Source organism: Aquarana catesbeiana, linkage group LG09 (genome assembly GCF_042186555.1).
Source record: "Aquarana catesbeiana isolate 2022-GZ linkage group LG09, ASM4218655v1, whole genome shotgun sequence".
Taxonomy (NCBI): Eukaryota; Metazoa; Chordata; class Amphibia; order Anura; family Ranidae; genus Aquarana; species Aquarana catesbeiana.
Window position 1 is genome coordinate 201,319,099 of NC_133332.1, and position 17,224 is coordinate 201,336,322.

At 43.3% G+C, this 17,224-nt stretch overlaps 1 protein-coding gene across 1 annotated transcript in view; it reads right to left on the reverse strand.

Annotated features, from left to right (window-relative positions):
- Window positions 1-313: 313 nt before the first annotated feature.
- CNTRL (centriolin) overlaps window positions 314-17,224 on the reverse strand; it is a 185,198-nt gene continuing 168,287 nt past the window's right edge. Inside the window, exons 43-44 of the mRNA XM_073599547.1 lie at window positions 15,562-15,666; window positions 314-647 (exon numbers count right to left, since the gene is read on the reverse strand). Coding sequence (XP_073455648.1) covers window positions 15,562-15,666 — 105 coding nt within the window. The 3' untranslated portion in view covers window positions 314-647. The remainder of the gene's footprint in view (window positions 648-15,561; window positions 15,667-17,224) is intronic.

Sequence of the window (17,224 nt, forward strand, 5' to 3'; positions counted from 1 at the left end):
CTGACAGGTGAAATGTGATCGGTTACTCAGCAGCCTCTCTGTTAGCACCTCCCTTATGTTTTTCTCTTTCCCTGAAAGCTCAATAAGGAATAAACAGGCAAGGGAGGTTGAAGGTCAACATATTAAGGTGCTAGAACATACCACTGCAGTTTCATGTAGTCATAAGTTTTATAAGGAGGGAATGTTCACTTTAAAGCTGTGTTGAGTCTTGGCCAGCTAAAGAGTAAAAGAGGGGGACTGCTAACCTTAATGGTGGTCAGTGAGGCTATACAACTTTTACCTGTAAAAAGAAGTGATACCATTACGTCTAACAAATTGTACAATGTTTTTATTTCTTTTCTAGAAATATAAAAAAATCCATCTGTACATTTTAATCTTTATGTAGAAAAATATTCATTATAAAAACAAATATTCAAATACAAAAACATACAAATTAAATTCTTATATACAGATTAGTGCACATAGAATAGGGGCGTCAGATACAGTAAGGCTCATAATGGCACCTCCATATTGTGATCTGGAAGTAGCTTTTACAATCGGTCAATATGATCAAGTTGTGTATCCAATGGTGGAGGCGGCAACAAGCTGAAAGATTTCCTGTCCTGCTGTGTCTATTGAACATTGCAGTCTCCAATAACAGCTTCCTTCTGAAATACAAACATTATTCTGAGAAAATCTAGATGTAGAAAACACTTTATTTGGCAAATCGGCATCCTTAGGTTTCTCTATGACAGATTATTATACAATCAAGTTTCCTAATACAGAAGCAGCAATACATACACTTACCAGCCACTTTGTAAGGTACACCTATGCAATTGCTTGGAAACACAAATTGCTAATCACATGGCAGCAACTCAATGCATTTATGCATCTAGAATGTGGTGAAGACAACTTGCTGAAGTTCAAACCCAGCATCAGAATGGGGAAGAAAGGGGATTTAAGTGACTTTGAATGTAGCATGAAAATATTCAGGGAGCAGCACTTGTGTGAACAAAAATGCCTTGCTGATGTCAGAGGAGAATGGGTAGACTGGTTTGAGATGATAGAAAGGCAACAGTAACTTAAATAACCACGTGTTACAACCAAGCTATGCAGAATACCATCTCTGAACACACAACACATTGAACCTTGAAGCAGATGGGCTGCCACTCATGTCAGCTAAGAACAGGAAACAGACTACAATTCATACAGGCTCACCAAAATTGCACAATAGAAGATTGGAAAAAATGTTGCCTGGTCTGATGAGTCTTGATTTCAGCTGCAACATTCAGATGGTAGGGTCAGAATCTGGCACAAACATAAAAGTATGAATCTATCTATGCCTTGTATCAACAGTTCAGGGTGGTGGTGTAATGGTGTGGGAGATATCTTCTTGGCACACTTTGGGCCCCTTAGTACCAATTGAGCATTATTTAAACACCATGTCCTACCTGAGTAGTGTTGCTGACCATGTCCATCCCTTGATGGCTACTTCCAGCAGAATAGTGCACCATGTCACGAAGCTCAAATCATCTCACCACTGGTTTCTTGAACATGACAATGAGTTCACTGTACTCCAATGGCCTCCACAGTCACCAGATCTCAATCCAACAGAGCACCTTTGGGATGTGGTGGAACGGGAGATTCACATCATGGCGTAATGCCACCATGTCAATATGGAACAAAACCTCTGAGGAATGTTTCCAACATCTTGTTGAGTCTATGCCACAAAGAATTAAAGTGGGGTTCCACCCAAATTGTGAACAATATCTGTATGTATTCTCTTCCTTGCCTAGATGCTGACATGCCGTTTAAAAAAATTTAAATCGCCATAATTACCTTTTATTTTTCTATTCTTCTTTGCACTTCCTGGTTCTCCTCCCGTGGGAGTAGGTGTGTTTCTAGCCTCTCCCAGACTCCTGGGAGCTAGTCTCAGGCTTCCCAGGATGCCATTGAGCATGTGCGGGAACGAGCAGTGAATGCTGGGAGCACAGCATTCACCACATCCAGGAAATAAATGCTTGTGGGCTTCAAATGCCCACAATGAAGATGGAAACCGCCTGCAGTGAATAATAAAAGTTATTCTTTCCGACGAAATCTGACACAGGCGGACATATTACACACAATATGTGAGTATGTAATGCTGAGAAGAAAAGTTTGTGAATGAACTCAAAAAAAAAAAAAAAAAAACGATAGATAGGTGGACCCCCGCTTTAAGGCAGTTCTAAAAGCAAAAGAAGGGTCGAACCTGGTACTGGCAAGGTGTACCTAATAAAGTGGCCGGTAAGTGTATGTTACATAGTAGGTGAGGTTGAAAAAAAGACACAAGTCCAACCCATGGATATATACCATGCCTACGTCAAGGCTCCTCTGTGTAATGTGATCCGAAAGCCTCATACACACGGGCAGAATGTCTGGAGATATTTGCCGGTTCAAAAAAAATAAATGTCCGACATTCTGCCCGTGTGTATGTTGGGTCTGGCCGGCTTCTTTTGGATGTGCATGCTGGAAAACCAGCAGTCCACTGACTCCCGATCAGCGCTCTCAGCCAGTGTTGGGGGGCTGCCCCTGTCAGAACACAACAGTTCAGCGAGGGAGATTGCTGGACGGCATGGTTAGTAGAGTGTCTCCAACTGCAGCTGTCAGTTAGTGTGTGCCAGGCTTTACTCTATACTTATGTTTTTGAGAGTCTCCAAGTTGGAGGATATATAGCAGCATCCAGTGTATTCCTGTACCTCGTGAGGTCCCTCCAAGAAAACCTCCCCCAACACTGCTATATATGCTCCAACTCAGAGAATCTCAAAAATATAGAGTTAGGACCACAATACACAGAGGAGCTTTGACGTAAGCACTGCGGCTTCTACATAGATTTTCAAATGTGTGCAACCAAAATCTTTTTAATTTGAATTGTTAGACAAGGTCAGTTTGTTTTGTTTTTTGCAGGCTACCTGGTAAGTGTGCTAGGAAATGTTTGTTTGGGTAATGCCTTCTTTAGAAGCGTCTGACGACATATACATATCCCATTAAATACTCTTACCAAGACTCAAATTAGACCAAAAGTCAATCCAAATGAATATTAAATGATTTGACATATTAAGTAAAATTCACAATGTGGTTTATTCACTGAAAGTGATTAGGTGCGTGCCTCATTTAATCACCAATCATTTCCTAATACTCACAAATTCATAAACAGTGTATTAAAGAAAATTATTTAATTGGCATGTGAAAAGACAATTTTCCACAAAAGTCCATCAAAGTGATACACATACAACAAGGCCACCAATGACAGTCCATTTAGATAATAGATACCCCAGTGATTCAGTGTGCAAAGGTCAACAAAAAGTGACAGGGTGCTTATAAAAGGCCATCCCCATATCACGCCTCTTACCACTTTGATGGACTTTCATGGAAAATTGTCTTTTCAAATGCCAATTAATTAATTTTCTTGAATACACTGTTTATAAATTTGTGAGTATTAGGAAATTGGTGATTAAATGAGAAGCGCACCTAGTCACGTTTAGTTCATTTTTTTGATTCCCATATTCAGACTTACTGGGTAGCTGGTCTCATATTAATAATCTCTTGTAAAAAAAAAAAAAAGTTAGATTTTTTTATAAACAGATAACTGTATTATTTTTGGGTTCCAAAAAAAAATAAAAACCTTTATATAAAACTTTAAACAAAATTAAAAAAAAAAAAAAAAAAAAAGGGTTAAAAAGGCAATTTCAATAGGCGGATGACTATTTTTATATAATTATCCCTGCTGGTTTTTGTTTTTTTTTAAAGGACAACCTACATTCAGGCCAGTGAGACGACCCAGGGTGTTCAACTATATCCAGAAGGTTTCATTTATAGATCACTCTAGTTAAATTTCCCCCCGTCCAAGGCCTCTATACCCTGGTCAATTCCACAGAATTCAAGACCTGTGGGATTTCTCTTAAAAAACATCTAAAGTGTAATGAAAGGTTATGGGCTTTAAATCCTTTTCTGGAAACACTTATACGTTTCCATAAGAAAGATCCCATTTGCCTTACATTCTGTGGAATTGGCCAGGGTATTTAATCTTTGAAGGGGTGGAAATTTAACTAGACGGATCTCTAGAAACGAGACACCTTGGATCCCACTGGCCTGAATGCATCATTAGATTTAAATTGTGACCTGCTTATACTTGTAGTGCCACTCTAAGCAAAAAAGGAAAAATTCCTGGTGCTCAGGAATGGGGTTGCTGGCATGAAATATCACCATCCAGTAGTGCAGGGATATGCAATTAGCAGACCTCCAGCTGTTGCAGAACTACAAGTCCAATGAGGCATAGCAAGATTCTGACAGCTACAAGCATGACACTCAGAGGCATAGGCATGATGGGACTTGTAGTTTTGCAACAGCTGGAGGTCCGCTAATTGCATATCCCTGCAGTAGTGTATAGTATACTTAGAAAAATCGCTGCTCTCCCCGTCCAGTCTATGTTGTTAAAGTTTGACATGGTCTCAGCCTTATACCACTCCACAAGCCATACCCTCTGATATGTTTCACCCCACCCATCAGGGGATTGCCCTGATGAAAGCACAGGATGTGTGATGCAACGCATAGGGTGGAGCATGTGGAAGTGGTATACTTCCACACTGGAAGTAGTGGTATCTCCATTTATTCTCGATATGCTAGTGTTTTTTTTTGTATATGCGAGTGTTTTTTTTTTTTTAAATAATAGAATACACTGGCTATTACTACTACACCATTGGAGACTGCTTCCACCTCCCTCTTTTCTCTTAACATGTCACTGGAGTATAACGCTATAGCAGTCATAAATAAGGCCTTAAACGGACCAACACCACTTTCTACCTAGAGGGGTCCTATGGAAGCGTGAGACATCCTAGTGGACAAGGTTGGTGTGATACCTTACTCCAAATGCACAGAAGGCACCTTATGACCAGAGAGTTGCCATTTTGGAATAACACATGCATTGTTTGACCTTACATACATTGTAGGTCAAGACAATAAGGTGAGCACAGTGGAGAATGTGAAGAAGATTTAAAGCACATAAGAATACATGGTGAAGATTTCAATTTAAAGAACTGTTTGCTTTATGACAGAAAATTGATGAACTGACATCACTCTTTGGAAATTAGACACAGACTATATTTTGAGATGCTTTTCTGTTTTTGTGTTTAGATTTTGTGATATGTACATAATAGGTATTACTCAGTGATTAATATTAATATATTGGCAAGTAGCTATTTATTAGGTTTGTATAACACACTTATGGCGACGTATTTATAGGCAGTGCAGCACTTGAAATTTTATAGGACTGCAAAAGAGTTTCCAAATGCCTATCAACTAAATTCCTAAAGCTGAAATTGAACTAAAAAAAAAAAAATCCTACGGCTTTAGTCACATCACTTACCTGTAAAGCTGGCCAAAAATAAGTCAGTTTTATCATTCAATCAGCGGGTTGAATAAAAAAAAACGGACTCAATTCCCCCATCCACACATTCGAGGTGTATGGGGGATCCTCCCTGCTGCGCTATTATATTCTGGCAGCAGGGAAACCTCCCCGCCATCAGAATACATAGATCATCTATCAAGAGGAAATTTTATAGCAGGGGGGTTGCACAGAAGTCGATCGGTAGATCACAGTACAACCACAGTGCCCATACATGGATCAAAATTGGCCAGTGCCTGCTGAACAGGCCTGAATTTCGAACCATCCATGGACAGCTTTAGGCTCCATTCACACTAGCGCGTTTTTTGATGCATTTTGCAGAAATGCATGGGAATTTTTTAACATGGGTTCCTATGGAACATGTTCACATCAATGCCTTTTTGTATCTCTGCATTTTTGGAAAGGGTCAGGGACTTTTTTGTCATGCAAAATGCAGCGTTTTGCATGTAATGGAATTCAATGGACAAGCATCAAAAACGCAAGTGCACCGTTTTTACAGCGTTTTTGATGTGTTTTTGCCGTTTTTTTTTTTAATTTTTAAACTGTAACAAACAAAAAAACCCTGCAAAACACGGCAAAAACGCTGTAAAAACGCTACAAAAACGTGGCAAGCATGACTAAAAAAAAAATCCAAAAACGCTCAAAAGCAACATGCATAGGTGTGAATTGAGCCTCAGTCTCTGAACTTCTGGCGCTGCAATGATTAACAGCTCCAGGTCTTCGGGCAAAAAAGCAGTACAGATGTCAGGAACAAACCGCCTCCTCCTCCATTGAGAAAAGTTCTTAAATTGATTACACTGGCTGTAACATGATCTATGAATGTGGGAGAGTCTGATCAGTCACAGGATTCAATTCCCCATTCACAATATATATATATATATATATATATATATATATATATATATATATATATAAATTTTTTTTTTTTTTTTTTTTTAAGCTAAAAAGGTGACTGGCTTTCAGGTTCTATGTGCCTATTGTCCATTTCTTCCATAGGCAGCAGTATAACCCTTCATTACGTATTACCAAAAATGAACAACAGAGAAATTCAGTTATTGGTTTTATACAGTGCATCCAGAAAGTATTCACAGTGCTTCACTTTTCCCACATTTTGTTATGTTAAAGCCTTATACCAAAATAGATTAAAATCATTATTTTCCTCAAAATTTTACAAAAAAACCCCTCATAATTACAACGTGAAAGTTTGTTTAAAAACTTTGCACATTTATTAAAAATATAAAATGTACACAAGTATTTACAGCCTTTGCTTAATACTCTGTTGAAGCACCTTTGGCACCAATTACAGCCTCAAGTCATTTTGAGTATGATGCTACAAGCTTGGCACACCTATTTTTGGGCAGTTTTTCCTATTCTTCTTTGCAGGACCTCTCAAGCTCCATCAGGTTGGATTAAGAGCATCTGTGCACAGCCATTTTCAGATATCTCCAGAAATGTTCAATCGGGTTCAAGTCTGGGTTCAGAGTTGTCCGAGGCCACTCATTTGTTATCTTGGCTGTGTGCTTAGGATAGTTGTCCTGTTGGAAGATGAACCTTCGCCCCAGTACAAGGTCCAGAACGCTCTGGAGCAGGTTTTGAACAAGGAGGTCTCAGTACATTGCTGCATTCATCTTTCCCTCGATCCTGATCCTCCAAGTTCCTGCTGCTGAAAAACATCCCCACAGCATGATACAGCCACCACCATGCTTCACTGTAGGGATGGTATTGGCCAGGTGATGTACCTGGTTTTCTCCAGACATGACGCTTGCCCGTTAGGCCAAAGAGTTCAATCTTTGTTTCATCAGACCTGAGAATTTTGTTTCTCATGGTCTAAGAGTCCTTCAGGTGCCTTTTGGTAAACTCCAGGCAGGCTGTCAGTGTGTGCCTTTTACTGAGGAGTGGCTTTTGTCTGACCACTCTACCATACATGCCTGATTGGTGGAGTGCTGCAGAGATGATTGTTCTTCTGGAAGGTTCTCCTCTCTCCACAAAGAAACACTGGAGCTCTGTCAGAGTGACCATCGGGTTCTTGGTCACCCAAGCATTCTCCCCTGATCACTCAGTTTGGCCGGGTGGCCAGCTCTAGGAAGAGTCCTGGTGGTTCCAAACTTCTTCCATTTACAGATGATGGAGGCCACTATGCTCATTAGGATCTTCAATGCTGCAAAAAAATTTCTGTACCCTTCCCTAGGCCTGTGCCTCCATACAATCCTGTCTCAGAGGTCTACAGACAATTCCTTGGACTTCATGGCTTGGTTTGTGCGCTGACATGCACTGTTAACTGTGGGACTTTATATAGACAGACGTGTGCCTTTCCAAATCATGTCTAATCAACTGAATTTACCACAGGACTCCAATCAAGTTGTAGAAACATCTCAAGGATAATCAGTGGAAACAGGATGCACCTGAGTTCAGGTTTGAGTGTCATGGCAAAGGCTGTGATTACTTTGTGATGTTTTTGTTTTTTATTTTTAATAAATTTGCAAACATTCCAAACAAACTTCTTTCACGTTGTCATTATGGGGCACTGTTTGTAGAATTTTGAGGAAAATAATGAATTTAATCAATTTTGGAATAAGGCTGTAACATAACAAAATGTGGAAAAAGTGAAGTGCTGTGAATACTTTCCGGATGCACTGTATGTACCTACGCTTTAATGCTTAAAAGGATCCTCTTTTTTTTTTTTTAAATAAATGGCCCCCAGAAACTTTATGCCATAATGTGATCATATGCATAGCATACTTACCTGTTAAACAATGTCCTCCAGCAATGTGCTGTCAGCACTCCTACTTGTCACAACATTCCATCTTCTTCAAGACTTCCTCCTGGGTACACCTTGTTCAGCTACTCGAATGGCCGGGCCGCAATGACATCACTCTTGCACATGGGCACAAGAGTCACAACATCACGGCAAAGAGTAGTACTGTAAATCAGTGGCGTCACTAGGGTTGGTGTCACCTGGTGCGGCAAAACCTGGTGTCACCCCGTCTCCTGTCTGTCCTGCCCAGCGCCTTGCAGGCAGCGCACGGTCACGGGGCGCACCCACAATATATGGTATAGGGCAGGCTGGGGTGGTATAGTGGCAGATTAGGGTGGCATAGGGGCAGGTTAGGACTATGTAGTGACAGTCTGCAGTAACTTACAGCATGCTCGGAGATGAAGACATCCGGGGCTGCTGTGTTCTCAACTTTTTCTGCTTCAGCTGCAGGATCAGCCAGAATGAAGGAGTCTGTGGGAGGAGTGGAGGAGGCAGCCACACCCCCAGCTCCACCCACCAACTCCGGCTGCCTCGGGAGCTATTGGAGACACCTGAGGGACAGCTTAACCTGACGGGGGAGTGTTTTATAGGCAGCCTCCCCTGCACGGCTTGGTGCCCTGCTCGCACAGCTCTGCTGCAGCTCTGCAAGTGCAAGCAATATTTTACAGTGTGTAGTGGTGGCCCGGGTGTCACCCCGCACCCCCATAGCAACGCCACTGCTGTAAACGTACACTGAGCTGCCCATGGGTGGTTCAATGTACATGACTGCTGACTGGCAGGGACAAGCATTTTTGACAGACGAATAGGGTCCCTTCTATCATAAAATTCCTGTCAGCAGTTTTTAAATGTAGTTCAATTCCTCTTTAAAGTAATCATAACGTCTATTCTCTACAAACTTGACCACTGTTGTACAGGTTGCAATTTTCCACCTCCACAAATCTTACAAATAGAACCTTATTTTCAGTTAAGGTATGGTAACATGATCGCAAATCCTCTGCACCAGCCAAAGCCTTGTAGCTAGGGGACGTTAAAATCAACCGTTGTAACACCGCTGGCGGAAGTGACCAAGCAGAGGCGGCTCTCTAATTAGGCCTCGCGGCCGCCGCCTGATTTGCCTAAGTTGTGTGTGGAAATGAGAGGGAATGTCCCCCGGTCAGTGTCCCCGAACCGTCTTTAACACGGTGGAACGCGGTGTCCGCAACTACCTTTCCCAACCGAGGGCGGGTGGGCGGACTGACCACTCGAGAACTGCTCAATGTCCTGGGTCAGTGGGTGGCTGTATGTATTTCCCTCCCCCGGCTCCTCCCCCTTCTGCTGCGCTCATCGAATCTCCTGCATGCAGCGGCTGAGCAGCTCCCTGCTCTACTCTCCAGAATGGATCGGCCTGCAATGGAGGACTTGCCAGAGCTGCCGTGTCATCGAGGAGCCAGTCTGTCACAGCCTTAAGGTACTACCCGACACTGACAGGCCGACAGCAACCCGTGATGTCACCTCCTGACTGAGAGCACCCCGAAAATCAAGGCTGCCAGCCGCCCGTGACCTCACAGCCCTGAGTGACGTTATGTATGCCATCTGGCATATGATGCCACCTACTGACCCCTGCCATAATCATAATCCATCTCATCATCCCCCTCTTCCTGGCATGCCACTTCCCTATCTCCTGTCATCATACTTCTTATCATCTCCCGTCATCATTTCTATCCTCACCATAATCCCCCTGTGCCTGGTATCCTACTACCCCACCCCCGTGTCATCCTCATCCCCCCTGCACCCCACTGCCAGCTTCCTACCACCCCACCCTGTGTCATCTTCATCCTCCCTGCACCCCACTGGCAGCTTCCTACCACCTCACCCCCGTCATCTTCATCCTCCCTGCACCCCACTGCCAGCTTCCTACCACCTCACCCCCCGTCATCTTCATTCTCCCTGCACCCCACTGCCAGCTTCCTACCACCTCACCCCCGTCATCTTCATCCTCCCTGCACCCCACTGCCAGCTTCCTACCACCTCACCCCCGTCATCTTCATCCTCCCTGCACCCCACTGCCAGCTTCCTACCACCTCACCCCCTTCATCTTCATCCTCCCTGCACCCCACTGCCAGCTTCCTACCACCTCACCCCCATCACCCCCCCTGCACCCCACTGCCAGCTTTCTACCAGCCCACCCCCGTCATCCCCCCTGCACCCCACTGCCAGCTTTCTACCACCCCACCCCCGTCATCCCCCCTGCACCCCACTGCCAGCTTCCTACCACCTTACCTCCATCATCTTCATCCCCACTGCCAGCTTCCTACCACCCCACCCCTGTAATCATCATTCCACCTGTATCCCATTGCCAGTTTCCTACCACCCCATCCCCTGTAATCTTCATCCCCTTTACCCTACTGCCAGCTCCCTACCACCCCACCCACCATCACCCCCAACCTCTGATATCCTACCACCCTGCCCCCTGTCATCAACATCCTCATCATCCCCCTGTACCCCACCTCTAGCATCCAACCATCCTACCCCCATCATCATCCCCCCTGTACCCCACCTTTAGCATCCAACCATCCTACCCCCATCATCATCCCCCCTGTACCCCACTGCCAGCTTCCTACCCACCCACTGTCATCATTATGCCCCTTTGCTGACCTCCTACCACCCCACCCATTTTCATCAACATGCCCATCTTCCCTCTCTACCCCACCTCTGGCATCCTACCACCACACCCCCTGTCTTTATCATCCCCATCATCCCCCTGTACCCCACCTCTGACATCCTACCACCCTGCCTCCTGTCATTATCATCCTCATCCCTCCTGTATCCCACCTCTGGCATCCTATCACCCTACCCCTTATCGTTATAGGGAAGATATGATCTCAGCCTCTCACCCCAATGCTGCCACCATCGTCCCAAACTGCATCCTGTCATCCAACCAACTGTACCCCAGCAGTTGCATCACACACCACAATACTGCCCTGCCACCCAGTGAGAGGTAATGATGTACTGTAACCTCTGGCAAACAATCAGTGGGTAATCATTAGCAACCAATCAGTGAGTGATAATGATAAGCAGTAACCTATAGCAACCAATCAGTGAGCAGTAATAATGTGCAGTAACCTCTATCAACCAATCAGTGAGTGATAATGATAAGCAGTAACCTATAGCAACCAATCAGTGAGCAGTAATAGTGTGCAGTAACATCTATCAACCAATAAATGTGCAATAACCTCTAGCAACCAATGGGTGGGCAGTAATGATGTGCGGTACCTCTAGCACCAATCATTGAGTGGTAATATTGTGCAGTAACCTCTAGCAACCAATCAGTGAGCAGTAATGATGTGCACTAACCTCTAACAACCAATCAGTGAGCTTGGAGCAATCAGTGAGTGTGAACCAGACTTTTATGTGTACATTATTAAAGTGTTTTTTTTTTTTTTTAGAAAAGCCTATGTGCATGTTTGTTTTTTAGGATATTGGGGTGGAGAGCAAAATTGCTAGGGGTCTATCGCTTGAGTTATTTTTCCCATTATGGGAGCAAGTAGGGCCTTATGTCTAAGATTTGCCTAAGCCCTCACAAAGCCTAGAGCTGCCTCTGTGACCAAGCCCACATGTCAGTTCGGCTTCCAGGGCAACCAGCATCAGCTAGGCGAGGGGGAGAGAAGCTGTTCGGGAGAGGTTTACACATGCAGGAGCGTGAATGATGGTGTCTGATGTGCATGTGTCATTCAGCATAGTAATTGGGTTCAGAGGGCCGACAATGCTAGCAGGAAATCTTATTCATAAACGGCAATGCACTGTAGTCTGCCAAAAATCTGAACTGGAGAATAGGTAAATAGGCATGATCAACAAGTCAAATCAACTTATAGATAGAACAATATAAACAATGCATAAATAATACCAATGAGGAATTATTACATAGAAAACAAAGGACCTTTTTTAACTTTTGAATGGAATTCCAGGAAACCTGTTCAAAAGCACTTGCATGATTAGGCTGTGATGAAAGCAGCTTTTCCCACTTCTAATTCATGTACCATATATCGGTCCTGAGTCAGTGATACTGAACCCATTTACAGAGTCACTACCCTGGCACACGTATGGAACACATGGGTGAAAGAATTGATGCTTCTAGGAGAGCCAGATTCCACATGTGCTTACCTTTGTAGCACTTTGCTATAGTTAAAACTGTATTTGACTCCCCAGGGGGACCAAGTGTATATAGCACTTTGTCCTGTTCAGATTGGTGGCCCCATTGTCCATTAAATACACACCTTATTGTTAGCTGTATGGACATCTCTGTGGTAGGAGGAGCCCCACTCTTTCTCAGCCGAGTGATCTGTCACGATTATGAATGAATATTCAGCACTGCTTGTTCATTCAGAATAGTAAAAGATCACTCAGAGCTTCAGCTCTGTGTAAAGTATCCGACAGTGCCCTGTATGAAGAAAACGCAGCCAGAGATACAGTCAGGTCCATAAATATTGGGACATCGACACAATTCTAATTTTTTTGGCTCTATACACCACCACAATGGATTTGAAATTAAACAAATGAGATATTCTTTAACTGCAGACTTTCAGCTTTAATTTGAGGGTATTTACATCCAAATCAGGTGAACGGTGTAGGAATTACAACAGTTTGTATATGTGCCTCCCACTTTTTAAGGGACCAAAAGTAATGGGACATTTGGCTGCTCAGCTGTTCCATGGCCAGGTGTGTGTTATTCCCTCATTATCCCATTTACAAGGAGCAGATAAAAGGTCCAGAGTTCATTTCAAGTGTGCTATTTGCATTTGGAATCTGTTGCTGTCAACTCTCAATATGAGATCCAAAGAGGTGTCACTATCAGTGAAGCAAGCCATCATTAGGCTGAAAAAACAAAACAAACCCATCAGAGAGATAGCAAAAACATTAGGTGTGGCCAAATCAACTGTTTGGAACATCCTTATAAAGAAAGAACACACCGGTGAGCTAAGCAACACCAAAAGACCCAGAAGACCACGGAAAACAACAGTGGTGGATAAGCGAAGAATTCTTTCCCTGGTGAAGAAAACACCCTTCACAACAGTTGGCCAGATCAAGAACACTCTCCAGGAGGTAGGTGTATGTGTGTCAAAGTCAACAAACAAGAGAAGACTTCACCAGAGTGGATACAGAGGGTTCACCACAAGATGTAAACCATTGGTGAGCCTTAAAAATAGGAAGGCCAGATTAGAGTTTGCCAACCAACATCTAAAAAAGCCTTCACAGTTCTGGAACAACATCCTATGGACAGATGAGACCAAGATCAACTTGTACCAGAGTGATGGGAAGAGAAGAGTATGGAATAGGAAAGGAACTGCTCAGGATCCAAGCATACCACCTCATCAGTGAAGCATGGTGGTGGTAGTGTCATGGTGTGGACATGTATGGCTGTCAATGGAACTGGTTCTCTTGTATTTATTGATGATGTGACTGCTGACAAAAGCAGCAGGATGAATTCTGAAGTGTTTCGGGCAATATTATCTGCTCATATTCAGCAAAATGCTTCAGCAACTCATTTAACTCAATTCAACTCATTGGATGGCGCTTCACAGTGCAGATGGACAATGACCTGAAGCATACTGCAAAAGCAACCAAAGAGTTTTTTAAGGGAAAGAAGTGGAATGCTATGCAATGGCCAAGTCAATCACCTGACCTGAATCCGACTGAGCATGCATTTCACTTGCTGAAGACAAAGCTGAAGGAAAAATGCCCCAAGAACTAGCAGGAACTGAAGACAGTTGCAGTAGAGGCCTGGCAGAGCATCACCAGGGATGAAACCCAGCATATGGTGATGTCTATGCGTTCCAGACTTCAGGCTGTAATTGACTGCAAAGGATTTGCAACCAAGTATTAAAAAGTGAAAGTTTGATGGATGATTGTTAATCTGTCCCATTACTTTTGGTCCTTTAAAAAGTGGGAGGCACGTATACAAACTGTTGTAATTCCTACACCATTCACCTGATTTGGATGTAAATACCCTCAAATTAAAGCTGAAAGTCTGCAGTTAAAGCACATCTTGTTCGCTTCATTTCAAATCCATTGTGGTGGTGTATAGAGCCAAAAAGATTAGAATTGTGTTGATGTCCCAATATTTATGGACCTGACTGTACATTACACAGAGCAGCAGCTCTGAGTGATTTTTACTTTTATGAACAAGCGGCGCTGATCTTCATTCATAACAGCAACAGATCGCTCAGCACTGCAGCTCTCTGTGTCTATCAGAGGTTGTTTTTACATATACGCAGCTTGGCCAATGGATCACAGAGCTCTTTCACTTTTATGAATTAAGGGTGTGCATAAAACACAGCTGATCACTTATTCAGAAAACTGAAAGCGCACTTAGCACTGCAGAACTGTGTGATACCGGCTGTGTTTATATAAAAGCAGACACTGATAGACACAGAGCTGCATGCTGTGAATTTTGTTTTTCTTATGAACAGCTTTGGTCTCCAGAGCAGCTCCTGCTGCCAGGGACAAGAGCTGTGAAACAAAAATCAATCTCCTCTCTAGCAGCGTTGTCGGAAGGTAGGGGTGCTTCCCGTCTGACCACACTGCTAAAAAAACAAAGGGATGGAGTTGAACAGGGGCCAAGTGTTATATGCACTTGGTCCCTATGGGGTGTTTAATAGCATTATATCATTTCTAATGATAGTTTTTTAAATCTAGGCTGTGGCACTAGTTGTAATTCTGGCCTGGCATGTTGAAGGCTGTTTAGAAAATAAAGTGGTAACAAAAGTGACTTGTTTATAGTGACAAAAGGCTTCATCTTTTCTCCTTGAAAAAATTTGAGTTTTTTTGACTTCCTGGTATATAAAAAAAACTCCAAGTGATGGCAGTTTATAGGGATATAAATAGGATTGAAATGCACATCATGTGATCCAGAGCATTCCTTACAGCATCTCAATTTCAATTCTACAGGTGCTGTGGTGACAGCTCAATGGATGGCACTCTCAAGTGGCCTCTAAAAGTAGCAGAGCATCACCAGCACACCAATGCTGACAAGCTCTTTTATTGGCACAAAATCACAATGCAATGTTTCACAGCTGTAAGAGATACTTGCCTCAGAGCAACAGCACGAAAAAGTTGCATTATGATTTTGTATTGGCTTATTATTATTATATAGGATTTATATAGCGCCAACCGTTTGCGCAGAGCTTTACAACATGATGGCAGACAGTACAATTCAATACAGGAGGAATCAGAGCACCCTGCTTGTTAGAGCTTACAATCTAGAAGGGAGGGTCAAGTGAAACAAAAGGTAATGACTGTGGGGGATGAACTGATGGAGAAAATGAAAATACATTCGTTAGGTGTGGGTAGGATAGGCCTCTCTGTGCTGATGTCAATCTGCTACTTTAACAAATGATAAAGGGAGACTCACCTATTTCTCCAGGTGGCAGACTGTCGCCGAGTATTCACTACCGAACAGTTGCTGTGTTCCCACCAGTCCTGTCACAGGGATAGGACTAGTGCTGGCTTTACAGTTCTGCAATATAGGAAATGGAGACAACCATGAATATCAGAACAACAGATAAACCAGGGCTCAGGATGTGTGCTGGGATTGTCAACATGACACAATGGATCGTACTGGCCCTTCACTATTGAGGCCACACTTTTTTGTAAACATTTTATGATATCTTTTCATGTGACAACACTGAAAAAAGGACACTTTACTACAATGTAAAGAGTGTAAATGTTCTGTCCACTCAAAATAACTCAACACACAGCCATTAATGTCTAAACTGCTGGCAACAAAAGTGAGTACACCCCTAAGTGAAAATGTCAAAATTGAGCCCAATTAGCCATTTTCACTCCCCGGTGTCATGTGACTCGTTAGTGTTACAAAGTCTCAGGTGTGACTGTGTTAAATTTGGTGTTATCACTCTCACTCTCTCATACTGGTCACTGGAAGTTCAACATGGCACCTCATGGCAAAGAACTCTCTGAGGATCTGAAAAAAAGAATTGTTGCTCTACATAAAGATGACCTAGGCTATAAGAAGATTGCCAAGACCCTGAAACTGAGCTGCAGCACGGTGGCCAAGACCATACAGCTATTTAAGAGGAGCATACAGCATATCCAGAGGTTGTCTTTGGGAAATCAATGTATGATGTATGAGTGCTGCCAGCATTGCCGCAGAGGTTGAAGGGGTGGGGGGTCAGCCTGTCAGTGCTCAGACCATACGCCGCACACTCTATCAAATTGGTCTGCATGGCTGTCGTCCCAGATGGAAGCCTCTTCTAAAGCTGATGCACAAGAAAGCCCGCAAACAGTTTGCTGAAGACAAGCAGACTAAGGACATGGATTACATGAACCATGTCCTGTGGTCTGATGAGACCAAGATACACTTATTTGGTTCAGATGGTATCAAGCGTGTGTGGCAGCAACCAGGTAAGGAGTACAAAGACAAGTGTGTCTTGCCTACAGTCAAGCATGGTGGTGGGAGTGTCATGGTCTGGGGAGCTACAGTTCATTGAGGGAAGCATGATCCCCTCCCTTCGGGGACTGGGCCGCAGGGCAGTATTTCAACATAACGACCCCAAACACACCTCAAAGACGACCACTGCCTTGCTAAAGAAGCTGAGGGTAAAGGTGATGGACTGGCCAAGCATGTCTCCAGACCTAAACACTATTGAGCATCTGTGGGGCATCCTCAAACAGAAGGAGGAGAAGCGCAAGGTCTCCAACATCCACCAGCTCCGTGATGTTGTCATGGAGGAGTGGAAGAGGACTCCAGTGGCAACCTGTAAAGCTCTGGTGAACTCCATGCCCAAGAGGGTTAAGGCAGTGCTGGAAAATAATGGTGGCCACACAAAATATTAAAATATTGACACTTTGGGCCCAATTTGGACATTTTCACTTAGGGGTGTACTCACTTTTGTTGCCAGCGGTTTATGCTTTAATGGCTGTGTGTTGAGTTATTTTGAGGGGACAGCAAACTTACACTGTTATACAAGCTGTACACTCACTACTTTACATTGTAGCAAAGGGTCATTTCTTCAGTGTTGTCACATGAAAAGATATAATAAAATAGTCACAAAAAT